At 33.4% G+C, this 15,414-nt stretch overlaps 1 protein-coding gene across 1 annotated transcript; it reads left to right on the top strand.

Moving 5' to 3' along the window:
• Positions 1–434: 434 nt before the first annotated feature.
• Positions 435–4,247, top strand: LOC107912744 (LEAF RUST 10 DISEASE-RESISTANCE LOCUS RECEPTOR-LIKE PROTEIN KINASE-like 2.1). The gene is made up of 3 exons (XM_016841049.2): positions 435–1,407; positions 1,768–1,809; positions 3,109–4,247. Exons 1-3 carry the CDS (start codon positions 630–632, stop codon positions 4,194–4,196), a joined length of 1,908 nt encoding a protein of 635 aa, XP_016696538.2. The 5' UTR covers positions 435–629; the 3' UTR covers positions 4,197–4,247.
• The last annotated feature ends 11,167 nt before the right edge of the window (positions 4,248–15,414 follow it).

Here is a 15,414-nt window from a genome sequence, read left to right as displayed (position 1 = left end):
GCCTTAGTTTTAATGCGTGAGATCAGTTGGAAATAAAGATTAAACTGCTTGATTATGTTGAATTAAGCTCTTTTAGTTAATAAAGAATGAATTTGGTTCCAATGATAGTGGGATACTCGAATGAGACTCCTCTAATGCCCAACCTGAATTTAAATATTTTGCATAAATGTCTGGCTTACACCCGATCCATATTTTGGTTGTCCAGTTATAGCATACTCCTATCATCTCCCTGCAGTTTCCATCTAATTCTCCATTTCAACTTTTTGTCTTCTTCCCTATAATACATTGACTTTGGCAACACTGTAAAGTCAAGTTTCCAAATCCGCTTGCAGTTTCCTATATATTTCCAGACTTTAAGTATCACTATCACTTACTTTAATAAAATGGTTTCAACACTGTAAGTTCAAACTTAATAATATATTATTGCCAGGGTAGGCTACCTAAATTTCCTTTGACTGGCACTTAATGGTGGCATATAACAGAAGTTTCCTATAGAGAAATTTCAACTTTGAATTAGCCAAATAGCGACTATTTGATCATGAAGATCAATACCAATTCATTTTCAGATGCTCATTTTATATCTAACTACTCTCAGTTTCTTCCCCTAATGCTCTCCGTCCTCTCCGAAAATGCCATCCAAGTTTTTGTTCTTCATCAACATCATCATAAGCTTGGTCCTGATTCTTTCTCCAAAACCAGTGTTTTCGAATAATTATTTGAGCTGCAGTGTTCGATCCAGTTGCGGAAATATTGCGGATATCGGTTACCCATTTTGGGGATTGGATCAGCCGGAAAGTTGTGGATACCCTGGATTCAAGCTCAGCTGCAGTGAAAAAGAGCTAGAAATCACAATCAGCTCTGCCACATACCGAGTTCTTGCAATAAACAAGGCATCACAAACCCTTCATGTCTCTAGAACCGATTACAGTGAGAATCTTTGTCCCACTCATCTCATCAACTCCACTTTTGAAAGTGAAACCAGTCCTTTTCGACAAAACGGGGATAGTCAGGATATAAGGCTGTATTATGGTTGTCAGCCTCTCACAGCTCCACATAATCTCACATCAATTCCCGGGATTTCCAATCGATTCGAGTGCACAATAAACAATACAAATATCGTAGGTTATTATGTGACAAGGGAATTCGCGGGAACTGTCATCGGCAATTTCCTGAGATCTTGCAGTAACAGTGTGATTATTCCAGTCCCGAATTCTCAAGTTCCGTCACTGGAGGAAGGCCGGGATCCAGATGATTTGGAAGAAGCGGCTAAAATTGGGTTTCAGCTGTGGTGGTCTGCAGACGATACCCAATGTAATAATTGTGTAAACGAAGGTGGGCAGTGCGGGCGTAGCCTCGTCTCAGGTGAATTTGTATGTTACTGCTCAGATAATGACGTTTGTTCCCCAGGTACAATCTTTGTTCTTAGTTGTACCTGTTCAAATAGCTCTTGTAGTGGGATTTAAGTCGTCCGATTTCGGTTCCCAGAACCCAGTGTTTTGGGGAAACCCCAAGCCAGAAACTTGAGAATTTGATGCCATTAAATTTGACCCGTTTGCTAAGCCTAAGCTAAAAAATTAAACATTTCCCATTTGTTTTTCCACGCGGCTCAATAACAAACTTCACCTACCCATTCATCGCTGGCCCACAAAGCTTTCAGCCTGACCTACTCCAAAAATACCATCTTCACTTCTTACTCATCAAGCTATATTTCATAAATGTTGTTTATTCATCAACCAATAATAAGTATATTGTATATTTCATTTACAGACTCCAAATCCAAATCCAAATTCAAGTGGAAGCTATTCATAGGTATGAAACAATTTGCTGGATATGTACGTTATTGGATTTTTACTTTCTCTCTATTACATACACAAAATATGATATTACCAAAATCAAATGAAAAATTATTACTAATTACATATAAGAAACTTTTGATGCGCCCTGAATAAAGAGATTTGTTAAAAAAAGATGAGTGCATGCAACAGTGTGGGACAGTTGTAATAAATACGTATTCTGTTCCCATTGTCTAAATATTAAAATTATTATTTTACCCTTTATTATATTTTTATTTACACTCATGCTTTAGTTACATTTGAATATGTTATATATGTATTAAATTATATATATTAGATAATTTTAAAAACGAAAATTATGTTTATGAATAAGTTTTAATATATTAAATTGAAAAATCAAAATAGAAGAAATGGATCAAACAATCTGGAATAGTTATTGATATAACCAACATTCATGGATGTTTTTTTTTTAATATCAATGCCATCATAGGGCGGAGGTTAATGAGGCAATCTCTGCCTTTATCCCCTTCATTATCATCTTTATGGTCAATAGTTATTTGATAGGTTAACAATTAATAAAATTATAGGATTATTGTTTATTTTACTTTTTTTTTTTCAAAATTCCAAAGTAATCTTTTGCTTCAGATAATATTAACTCATTTTTACTATAGTTTAACTGGATTTCAAAGTAATAATGAAAATATATACTATTTGTATAAAAATAACTTATTTCATTATAAATTAATAGTGATCCTTTATTTGTTATAATTAACATCTATTAATAATAATCAATAAGGTTTTGAGTTAATGTTCGAGATCTATCATGTGCAATTATATATGTGGGTCTCTGAGTTTCACTACATGCGTTTGTCATGTGTGTGTTTTAATTCAATTTGTTAGTTTTAGTTTAGATTGTATAAGCTTTTGGTCCATTTGTACTTATAATTATTTGATTCTATTTTTTGATTATTGGAACAGCTCATATTGAAATAATTTGATACTTATCGTCACTTAAACATATATTTATGTTGTACTTGTAACACTTTTTTAAAAAATTATCATATATGAATTTAATATTATTTATCAAGTAACATTAATTCAAAAAAAAAAACATAAGAACTACTTAAAACAAATAAAAAATCTTTATGAGACTGCTTTATTAACATTTTTCTAGATTTCTAACTAACTATGCATGTTATTATTTCAGTGTTTCCACTGCTCTATTATTTTTCTCCTATCTTAATTGTTTCACTTACTCTATATATTATATCTCCAATTAATTGTTTATTTGACCCGATTCATACTCCATGAGCAGGATTGGCAGTAGCTATAACCATTGCCATATGCTTCGTTGTCTTGTGGTTCAAAAGAAAATCGTTACCAAATCAAGGAAACAACAACGACGATGGTAGGATTGAGGCATTCATCAAAAAGTTTGGTTCTCTTACACCAAGGCGGTATTCTTATGCAGAAATAAAAAAAATGACAAATAAGTTTAATGATAAATTAGGTCAAGGAGGATTTGGCAGTGTATACAAAGGGAAATTGTCCGAAGATCGTTTCGTGGCAGTCAAAATTTTAAGTGAATCAAAAGGAAATGGGGAGGATTTTATGAATGAAGTGGCTAGCATTAGTAGAACTTCTCATGTTAATATCGTGAGTCTACTTGGTTTTTGTTTTGAGAGATCAAAGACAGCTTTAGTTTATGAATTTATGCCTCATGGATCCTTAGATACGTTTATTTATGATAGAAGATTGCATCATCAAAGTTGTCGATTGGAGTGGAGAACTTTGTATGACATTGCACTTGGCATCGCTAGAGGACTCGAATACTTGCATCAAGGTTGCAACACAAGGATCTTACATTTCGACATAAAACCTCACAACATCCTTTTAGATGAGAACTTCTATCCCAAAATCTCTGATTTCGGTTTGTCTAAATTATGTGAAAGAAAGGAAAGTACTATTTCCATGGCTGGTGCTAGGGGAACAATAGGTTATATTGCTCCAGAAGTGGTTTGTCAAAACTTTGGTGGAGTTTCTTATAAATCTGATGTCTATAGTTATGGAATGATGGTCCTTGAAATGGTGGGAGGAAGAAAAAATATTGATGTTGGAGTGTCTCAAACTAGTGAAGTATATTTTCCGTCTTGGATTTATAAGCATCTTGATCAGTCTATGAACTTGAATCTTAATGGAGTAATACTTGAAGAAGAAGAAGAAGAAATAACAAGGAAGTTGATCATTGTGAGCCTTTGGTGCATTCAATCTTATCCATCTGATCGACCATCGATGACTAAAGTGATAGAAATGTTACAAGCAAATCTTCAATCGTTGATAATTCCACCTAGACCCTTTGTATCTTCTCCTGTAAGATCTCCTAAAATTTTAGAACATCTGTAACACCCTAATCCCGAATACGGAGTACTCGAATACTAAGGCGTTACACAGTCACCGAAGTAACCCAACAAAATTTTCAAATAAATTTCAAACACTGAAATACATTTTAAATAAGAGAAAATACCATACAAAGTTATACTGAAAATAGTAATAAAAGTAGTTATACAAAATACGTGGAGCTCCAATATCATCGTATATCAAAATAGTCAAAATAACAAAAATGATAAATGAGTTACAAACCTACAAAAAAAATACAAGTAAGGCCCTAGGAATACAATGCCCACTAATAGATAATGTACTGTACTCTGAATACGTGATGCTAGGAGTCTCTCATCGATGATGTTCCTCGAACACGAACAAAAGTCTACAAATCTGAACATTAAGACAATTCAAAGGTTGAGCTTTACAGGCTCAGTGGTACACAACAAATCTACCATACTTCAAGCAATTCATAAATATAAGCATGCAAATAAAATGTATACATAGAAACATGACATGAGTATCGAATAATTAAATCACGAGTCATTAAATCTACATAACCAAATCACTTGCATATCAAACTTGTCAAACTTGTTAGATTGCACATACTGCTCAAATAATTAGGTATCCGGATAGTCCCGCGCCACTCATGGCCGCTAGTTAAATAATCCCAGGTGTCCGTAGGATTATCCCGAGCGCCACTCATGGTCGCTAGTTAGGTTAGAGCCCGAAGCTGAGGGCAAACAAAGCATCAAACATATAATCACAAAAATACAACTATGATATTCGAGTCTCATACTCGTTTCAACTTACTTATCATTCCAGCTAAAATATTAACTAATGAGATGTGACAGTCTGCTACCCTGACATTCTGACATTTTCTCATTCAAAAATTAATAACTCTTAATATATAACTCTAAATCGAGCATAGTTTGTTTTAAACAAAACTAGACTTCAATACGGTTATAGAAATATAAGGCTCATTTCCTATTTTATCTTGTGAAATTTTTGGTGATTTTTCAAAGTCATTGCTAAATCTGTTTTATAAGAATTCTGCTGCCAGATTTTTATGACCTTTCAACACTCAAAAATTCATATCTTTTAAAATAAAAATCGAAATCAATCTCCATTTGTTCTAAACGAAACTAGACTGACTTACGGTTACAACGACGTATAGATCACTTCTTAATTATTTTTACAGAATTTATGATGAATTTTCAAACTTATTGTTCATGTAATAATTTGTTTCTAGCAGATTTTACAACTAAGTTTTTAGCTTCATTTTAAATCATCCAAACAAGATTTCCACCCAAAGACATATAACATGTATGCATTATCACACAAGCATCATATTTATGACTTATCAAGAAGTATAGGAGAGTTAGAGGGTACCAGCTTGTGCCGAATATGAAGAATCGTCCTGGGGTTACCCAAGCCCCAGACGTTCCAGCTAATGAGCCTCAATACTTTTGGCTAGCTCGCTGAGCGAGACCTGCCGATATTTCATTTTGGTATTCATCACCATTTCCATTGTTATTTCCTTCACTATTAGCCAAAGTGAATGCGAGGCCGCTATAAGCCTTCCCCATTAAACATTGGATCATCTTCCCCCATAGCATCATCAAAACCACCACCCGAAAGCCCATTTGATGGCCCATCTTGCGCTATAACCAAATCCATTTTACTCCTCCGAATTAACCCCCGCTTCTAACCATTTGGATTCAAATTTTCCTCATCTACCTGCCTAAGATTCAGCCTTAATTGTCTATTACTAAGTCGCACCAATGTCGCCCACATATTACCCATGACAGAGGCGTTCCCCCTAAAATTCCTCCATTCTATACCTGGTGCACCACCCCCCTCCTCCCTCAACCACCTGCTGGAAGGAGCCGCGGCACGCCTAAACGGAGCTTTCAAAGAAATATCTCAGCCAAAAGAAAGTTCCTAATCATCCTGCAAAATACGTAGTGGACAAAAGCTCTCTCTGTGGCCTAATTTTCCATAAAGGAAACAAAACAGGGATAGCTTTTCGTAAGAAAATTTCATATATCTCATCGTTCCATTCGATAGAACTATTTTCTTTTTACGTTTTAGCGATTTCTCCACATCCACTCTAACCCTGATATAGCCAAGATTGATGGCTTTACAATCATAATCGATAAACTGCCCAATGAAATTCCCCATTTGTCTAGCCACCGATTTCGAACTAAATCCATGAGGAACATCTTGAATTAGAACCCAGAAATCAACGGTGTTTAGTGGAATAGTCTTAGGATTATCTTCATCATGTAGCTTTTGTAGAATTAGAAGATGTGAATTGAAATTCCATGGTCCTCTCGCTTTTATACGATCAGCATCTACCTAATAAAATAGTCTATATAGAAATCTCCCCATCAGATAAATCAGAAATCATGATCCCTCCTATAGGATGCCAAACATTCGCCAAAGTGGCTCTTATTGACAAAAAATTAATGACGCTCGATGTTAGAAATGTTCCGACAAGGCAATTCTCCAACGATTCTCCAGTCCTAGAAACAAGTGCTTTTAATTTGACAGCTTCCTTTTCTTCAACATCTTCCAACGACTGCCCTTGAAAGTTCCCTTCCACATCAGCCATCTCAGAACCCAAAACTCTCCCAAAACCCAAACCACTAATCACAAAAAAAAAAAAAAGAAAAACATGGAAAACATGCTATAGTAGCAAAGGGCTCTTGTCAATTAAATCAATAATTAATTTTCCATTGGATTAAACTTGAATACATAATTAAAATCTAACGTCAGTTTTTTAAATAATTTTTAAACAAAATAAGCATTTGATAGATGTAGACTTACATTGCAGACATATCTCTTATTTTGATGGAATATTTAATTAGACCAAATACTTGTGCTTATCTTAGTATTAGTAAAGTATATATTACATTGTTTTAAAATTAAAGTAATTTTTATATATTTTTTATTATTAATATTTTAGAATTTCAATCTAATAGCATAATTATATTTACAATACATGTATAAATTTTTAATCAATTTAATATCTCTGTTTAACATCTTTATTATCGTATTTAAGCAACATCATTTTCAAATTTAATAAAGAAAATCACGTGAGTTTGGATTATCCCAAAAGGAAGGGGGAAAGCTAATATCAAGGGAAGATAGAATTGACCGAAATTAAGAAATCTTTTGTTGATTCACCTAACAGTAAAATCTACACGCCGTAACAAATATGATATGAAAGAATCAGTAAGATGATGAGTTTGTATCTTAGTTTTTATACGTTGAAATCAGATAAGTATTAGAAGAAATGGAGTTTGGGAAAATTTTTCAAGATGCAAACTAGACACTATGGTTTTTAATAGAAAAGAGTTGAAGTGAATTGGTTAATTTGATGTATAGAAGCTACAATTATTTTAATAATACGAGTATATCATGTTATCTTTTTAGGTAAGAAATGGATAAAAGCATCACTCTAATACTCTAATCTATTTTTATTAATTTTTTTAATTAAGAGTACCATACATTTTATGCATAACTTTTATTATCTAAATAAAACAAATTCACAATATTGACTTACGGCTTTAAACAAAATATTTGTGCTCGGATTTAGTTTTATTAGTGTTGACTCAACTCAAACCACAAATAATTAAAACCTTGACTTCAAACATGAATTTAAGTTCTTCGTAAAAGAGTTTACTTTAACAATTGAGTTCAATTAAAATTTCAAAAAACTTTTGAGATTTTGAGGATTATAATCTTAATTAAGACTCACAATATTTTTTATAGTCTCTTTATCGTTAAAGTCGACATTTTTTAGGTCAAAATTTTTAAACTTTGCGATCAATTATTTTAAATTATATATATAACTATTTCATTGAAATTTTTTTATAATATATTTTTTTGAAATTTTATCTATAATAAATTTTAGAGAATAATAGCTCAGTTTTTTTCACTAAAAGTCAAAATTATAAATTTAATCACTATGTATAGTTTAAAATACATTTTTGATCACTAAATTTGAAAAAAATTACGATAGGATCACTAATGTTATCAATATGTTACATTTTGGCTATTGAGTTATTAATTACCATTAATGGTGTAACGATAACTGATATGACATGTTATATCATCATTTCAGACGAAAATTTTAGGTTAATTTATGCAATTTATTTCTATACTTTTTTATTTGAAAAAAATAAAATTAAAAATAATTAAATTTGCTCTAAAAAAAGTATAGGGATTAGTTGTTCAGTTTGGTGTAAATTTTTGTCTAAAATGACGATATAACATGCCATATTAGCTTGTTGCTACAATGTTAATGATAGTGACTGATACGAGTAACTCAGCCCAATTCAAAGGCCATAATAGAGATGAGTTTAGTTTTCCTCAAGGCCTAATTACGAGATCTAAATCCAAACAGATAAAGTCAAAACTCAACTTAGTGGTTCAAGACTTTATCACGAAAAAAATTCAAGAAGAAGAGTTGAAGTTTCAAGACAATAAATTTTGGAGTAATGATGAATTAGAAGAGACTAATTATGTTCGTGGGCCTAAACTCTCAATCTATGACGACAAACTCATGTGGAAAATGCTAACAAGCTTAAGCATTTCACTTCAAGAACCCCAATTGATCTTACAAGCTTAGACGTTTCATATTGGGTTTAAGTTTTAGGCTTAATTTTTATTATATATGAGCACAATATTTTATTTATTAGCTCTTATTATTTTATTATTATTTTATTCTGAATTTTTGATAATTATTAAGTATTTTAAGTTATTTAGGAATGTTATGTTAACAAGAAAGTTTAGTTTAAAACTACTTCTTGTTTAGATTAAATTAGAGTTCTAGTATACTTAGGAGTTTTATTTAGATTTATTTATCTAGCCTATATATAGGCCTTTGCATTGTACACAAGGAAGACAATTCATTATTATTCTATTTCTCTTTTGAGTTAATAAATTCTTTTTGAGTTTTTCTTTTCAAGAATTTCTCTTGAGTTTCTTTTAGAAGAGTTTTCACAATCTTTTTAGATTGTGGGGATCATCTTCAAACTTTTTCTTGCCAATGTTTTTATCTTGGAGGGGAAATTAGAGCCGCTTGAAGGGGGTTGTAGATTCTTCGTGTTTCCAAGGCTTCTTAGGACTTTTACACACCATGATTTATCTTTCCATTTATCTTCTTTATTCACTTCCTGAATCTTTGATTTATTATTTGTTTTAATTATTTTATCTAACTTGGATTTAATTTTGTTTCAGGTTGTGTCAAAAAAAATCCAAGTTTCTTTCCGAACGTCTAGAGCCCTAAGTCAAATCCGCGACTTTGACAAACTTTACGATCCGCTTTCGCTTTCATCCTTCTCACCATTTATCATTTGATATCAGATTTGGGCGTTTTAGGTGTTCTTTTTAAATTGATTTCTAGAAAACAGCCTCAAAACAAATTTTACCCCTACAGTTTTCAGAAAAAAATATTTTTCAGTGGGTAAACGATTTTCAAACGATCTGAAATTTTGCATACTATTTCTTGGAATTATTTTAAAGTATAAAAAAAATATTTCCCACAAAAAAAGTGATCAAAAAGTACAAAAAATAAAATATGAAAAAAATAAAAAAATAAAAAAATTCTGTGGGTTGAATTTTGTGCTAAAACTTTCCAGATCAAATCTAAATTATTTGAGGAGGCTCCAGTTTAAATTTTGTGATTTTTGAAAATCGGGAACACCTTGAACGAAGTTTGTCAAGTTGCTTCGTAGTTTTTTGGGTTTTCGGGTTTCAGCAATTTTCATTGACTCTTAGCTTTAAGTTTTCATTTGTTTTTCCTTTTTATTTGTTCCTTACGCATTCTAACACTTTCTTGTTTCTTGTGTTAGTAGGTTAAAGCACGCTGCATATTCCTTCCTCTGTGCAACAAAATTCTTTGATGTCTAACCCAATTTTGGACTCATAGTGCTATTAGGTTTGCTTTGATAGTTTGATTCTAAAATATCTTGATTGATTGATATAGACACTTTTAAAAGACTCACAAGATTAATTTTTACCTCATTGAGAATTTTTTTTTGAGTGCATATAGGTGAGGTTTGCTTAATTTTTTCTTTTGAAGTGTTATGTTTTTCTAGGCTTTCACTATGACTCGTGACACTCGTGCCCGTAAAAACCATGATGAGATACCATTTGATGACAAAGAACAAGATGTTACATTGGAGAATATTGTGGGGATGATAAAATTGCAACATCAACAATTGAACGAGGTACGTGATACATTTGAGGCCAATTTGACTACGTGTCGAACAGAACTACAAGAGAACATTAATCAGCTTTCCAATCATATTCAACTGCTCACTCAAGCTGTTGCTCATTTGAAGACTTTTTCGAATTGACGATCTCGTGCTCGTGATAGTGATCATGATAGGGATAATGAAAAACTTCGTATTTGTTCTAATCCTGGTAGACAATGTCGTCACATTGATGAAACTTTGTGTATTTCTAATCAAGGCCATCCTTCTGTCGCTAAACCAAAGTTCAACATTCCGCCATTCCAAGGAAAGTATGATCTAGATGCATATTGTGATTGGGAGGATAGAATGGAGATCATGTTCTGTTGTTATAAGTGTCCGGAGGAGGAGAAAGTTCCATTAGCTATATTGGCATTTTCTGATTATGCATTGAGTTAGTGGACTCAACTTGTGTTGAACCGCTAAAGGAATCGTGAACAAGATGTTGATTCATGGGAATAGTTGACACAAATCATGCGAAAACATTTTATCCCACCTTATTATTATAGGGATATTAAACGAAGACTTCAACGCCTTGTTCAAGGTAATCGATCTATTGATGAGTACTTTAAGGAGATGGAGATGCTTATGCATAGAGCAAATGTCCAAGAAGATGAGGAGACTACCATCGTACGGTTTGTAGATGGTTTGAACGTTTCGATAGCCAATGCTCTTGATCTTTAAACCTACATTGATCTTGAAGATACGGTACGCAAGGCAATTGAGATTGAGTGACAGTTTCAACAACGTCAATCTCGTCCAATTAGTACTTCACAATATTATAGAGGTACGAGTTCTAATTCTACTTTAAAAAATTCAAAATTTCCTTTTGCTACTAATAAGTTGCTACCAAAACATGATGAGACTAAATCTTTTGAGGGGAAAAGCGGGGCTCTTACAAAACCTTCTTCTTCATCTTCTCAGCAGCTCACTTATACTATTTTAGCAAAACAACAACGAGCTCGTGAAATTGAATGTTTTAAGTGCAAAGGGCGTGAGCACTATAACCGTGATTGTGCCAACACAAGACTTTTGTTGATCAAAGAAGATGGTGATTATACTTCTGATTCCGATAAAACAGACCCAGATATGCCCGAATTAATTGATGATGTCAACGATTACGGTAAATTTTATAGTGAAGAAGAGTTGGTGGAACCACTAACTCATCCCCGTTGTTTAGTTATAAGGTGCACACTCAACATCCAATTGAAGGATGATCATGATCTTCAACGGAGTAATATATTCCATTCGAGGTGTTTGATTAAAGGTACACTTTGCTCATTTATCATTGATAGTGGAAGTTGTGCTAACGTTATGAGCAGCTACCTTGTGGATTCTCTTGCTTTGCCATGTAGCAAACACCTTACACCATACCATCTTCAATGGCTTAATGAAGGTTCGGAGGTCCGTGTGGTAAAACAGTGCTTGATCACTTTTAAACTTGGGACTTACATTGATGATGTTTGGTGTGATGTCGTTCCCATGCATGCCGCCCACTTGTTACTTGGCAGCCCATGGCAGTACGATCGTGATGTTATTCATCATGGTAAATTAAATCGATATTCTTTTATTTTCCGTGGGAAGAAGTACACTTTCACCCCTTTGAATCCGAAAGATATTCACAATGATCAAATCGACATGATGAAGTTTTGTAAGGAGGTTATGGGAAGTAAGACACAAAATTCAAAAAAGGCTGAGAGAAAATAGGTCTCTAGTGAAAAAAGCCAAATTAATGATGACCCAATGGTGAGTGCATCCTCTTGTGAGAAAAAAAGAGTGGTTCATAATTTTTATGCGAGTGGAAAAGATGTGCGACGAGCTTACTCACTAAACAACCTTGCATCATTATCCGATTTAGGCAAAATTGTTTATCTTTGACTAACCTTCATAACTCTTTTCCTAGTGTTTTTGTGTCTCTTTTACAGGAATATGAAGATATTTTTAAAGAAGCACCTAAAGGATTGCCACCTTTGAGGGGTATTGAGCATCAAATTGACTTAATACCTGGGTCAACAATTCCAAATCGACCAGCTTATAGAAGCAATCCCGAGGAGACGAAGGAGTTACAAAAGCAAGTAGATGAACTTTTGGCGAAGGGTCACATTTGTGAAAGTTTAAGTTCTTGTGCAGTGCCAGTAATTCTGGTGCCAAAGAAAGATGGTATTGGAATTGATGCCGTGTTGATGCAAGAAAAAAAGGCCAATCGCATATTTTAGTGAAAAACTGACAGGGGCGCAATTAAACTACTCAACTTATGATAAGGAGTTGTTGGCATTAGTTCGAGCTCTACAAGTTTGGCAACATTACTTGCTGCCAAATGAGTTCGTTATCCATACAGATTATGAATCCCTAAAATGGTTAAAGGGATAAGGTAAGTTAAGCAAGAGACACGGTCGATGGGTGGAATTCATAGAGACATTTCCATATACAATTAAGTATAAAACAAGTAGAGAAAATGTAGTTGCTGATGCCTTATCTTGTAGATATTCTTTGATAAATACATTAAATGCTAAAGTCTTAGGGTTTGAACATATAAAAGATTTATACTTAAATGATATTGATTTTGCAAATGTTTTTTCTAATGCCTTTAACAAGTTTTATCTTGTAGATGGGTTTCTTTTTCGCCTAAGCAGGTTATGTGTTCCACAATGTTCTATGAGAGAGTTATTAATTCGTGAAGCACATAGTGGAGGCCTAATGGGACACTTCGGTGTCGCCAAAACACTAGATATTCTACATGAACATTTTTATTGGCCGCACATGAAAAAGGACGTTGAAAAGGTATGTTCTAATTGTATTACTTGTAAACAAGCAAAATTTAAGGTAATGCCTCATGGACTTTATACTCCTTTACCGATTCCTTCTTCGCCATGGGTAGACTTATCCATGGAATTCATTCTTGGTTTACCACGAACAAAAAAGGGTTGAGATAGTATCTTTGTTGTTGTTGATAGGTTTTCAAAGATAGCTCACTTCATTCCTTGTCACAAAACGGACGATGCTACACATGTGGCTGACTTGTTCTTTCGAGAGGTGGTGCGCCTACATGGGATACCTCGCACCATTGTATCGGACAGAGACGTAAAGTTTCTAAGCCACTTTTAGAAAGTATTATGGGAAAAAATTTCTAGTTTAGATGGTGAGAAGAAAGCTGAATTGGTGAAATCCATGCATGCAAAAGCAAGACAACGAATCGCCAAAACAAATGAAACAACTGCCACCAAAGCTAACAAGGGGCGCAAGCAAATTATCTTTGAGCCCGGTGACTGGGTTTGGGTTCACATGAGAAAAGAGTGATTTCCAACTAAACGTAAAACAAAATTAGACCCACGTGGTGATGGACCTTTTCAAGTACTCAAGCGCATTAATGACAATGCATATCAAATTGACCTTCCCGGTGAGTATAATGTTAGTGCCACTTTTAATGTCGCTGACCTTTCTCCTTTTGATATTGCAGATTCAAGGACGAATCCTTTTGTGGAAGGGGGAATGATACGAGTAACTCAGCCTAATTCAAAGGCCATAATAGAGATGGGTTTAGTTTTCCTCAAGGCCCAATTACGAGATCCAAATCCAAACAAATAAAGTCAAAACTCAACTTAGTGGTTCAAGACTTTATCACGAAAAAAATTCGAGAAAAAGAGTTGAAGTTTCAAGACAATAAATTCTGGAGTAATGATGAATTAGAAGAGACTAATTATGTTCGTGGGCCTAAACTCTCAATCTATGACGATAAGCCCATGTGGAAAATGCTAACAAGCTTAAGCATTTCATTTCAAGAACCCCAATTGATCTTACAAGCTTAGACGTTTCATATTGGGTTTAAGTTTTTGGCTTAATTTTTATTATATATGAGCACAATATTTTATTTATTAGCTCTTATTATTTTATTATTATTTTATTCTAAGTATTTTAAGTTATTTAGGAATTTTATGTTAACAAGAAAGTTTAGTTGAAAACTACTTCTTGTTTAGATTAAATTAGAGTTCTAATATACTTAGGAGTTTTATTTAGATTTATTTATCTAGCCTATATATAGGCCTTTGTATTCTACACAAGGAAGACAATTCATTATTATTCTATTTCTCTTTTGAGTTAATAAATTCTCTCTGAGTTTTTCTTTTCAAGAATTTCTCTTGAGTTTCTTTTAGAAGAGTTTTAACAATCTTTTTAGATTGTGGGGATCATCTTCAAAATTTTTCTTGCCAAGGTTTTTATCTTGGAGGGGAAATTAGAGCCGCTTGAAGGGGGTTGTGGATTCTTCGTGTTTCCAAGGCTTCTTAGGACTTTTACACGCCACGTTCTATCTTTCCATTTATCTTCTTTATTCACTTCCTGAATCTTTGATTTATTATTTGTTTTAATTATTTTATCTAACTTGGATTTAATTTCGTTTCAGGTTGTGTCAAAAAAAATCCAAGTTTCTTTCCGAACGTCTGGAGCCCTAAGTCAAATCCGCGACTTTGACAAACTTTACGATCCGCTTTCACTTTCATCCTTTTCATCCTTTATCAGTGACTCAATGACCAAAATTTATATACGTATAATTGATGCCTTTGTAAACTTAGTAAAATGTTAGGATATGATTGACATGCCAATAGGGTCTTATGCGTACTTATACGAAATATGTGGTTATATGGAATTTGTCACAAGTTATATTAAGATCCAACATTTGTTGCAGATCATCGAGTATTTTATGTCTCTATGGAGACTCTGGTGTGGTGGAAGGATGTATTAGCATATTAATACACATACACTGCTTATGGGCTTTGCATTTCAGTACCTTGGTGTGGTGTAGTTTTTGCTTGGACGAGCAACTTGGTGTGGTGTAGTTTACCCATGTATTCGAGTCCATTTATTAAGGTTCTATTGGATGAAATGATATAAATAAAATTGGGAATTTGAAATTGGATGAAATGAAGTTGGTCTTCAAATTGAAATGTTATTGAAAGAACATCGGATGAAATGATATAAAT

Source organism: Gossypium hirsutum, chromosome A11 (assembly GCF_007990345.1).
Source record: "Gossypium hirsutum isolate 1008001.06 chromosome A11, Gossypium_hirsutum_v2.1, whole genome shotgun sequence".
Lineage (NCBI taxonomy): Eukaryota > Viridiplantae > Streptophyta > Magnoliopsida > Malvales > Malvaceae > Gossypium > Gossypium hirsutum.
The sequence above is the reverse complement of the archived record's forward strand: the minus strand, read 5'-3'. Positions and strand labels throughout refer to the sequence as shown.

Coding starts and splice junctions, on each gene's coding strand:
- LOC107912744 (XM_016841049.2), top strand. CDS start 630: ATGCCATCCAAGTTTTTGTTCTTCATCAACATCATCATAAGCTTGGTC. Junction 1,408..1,767: donor TAATGACGTTTGTTCCCCAG/GTACAATCTTTG, acceptor TTTCATTTACAG/ACTCCAAATCCAAATCCAAA. Junction 1,810..3,108: donor CAAGTGGAAGCTATTCATAG/GTATGAAACAAT, acceptor CTCCATGAGCAG/GATTGGCAGTAGCTATAACC.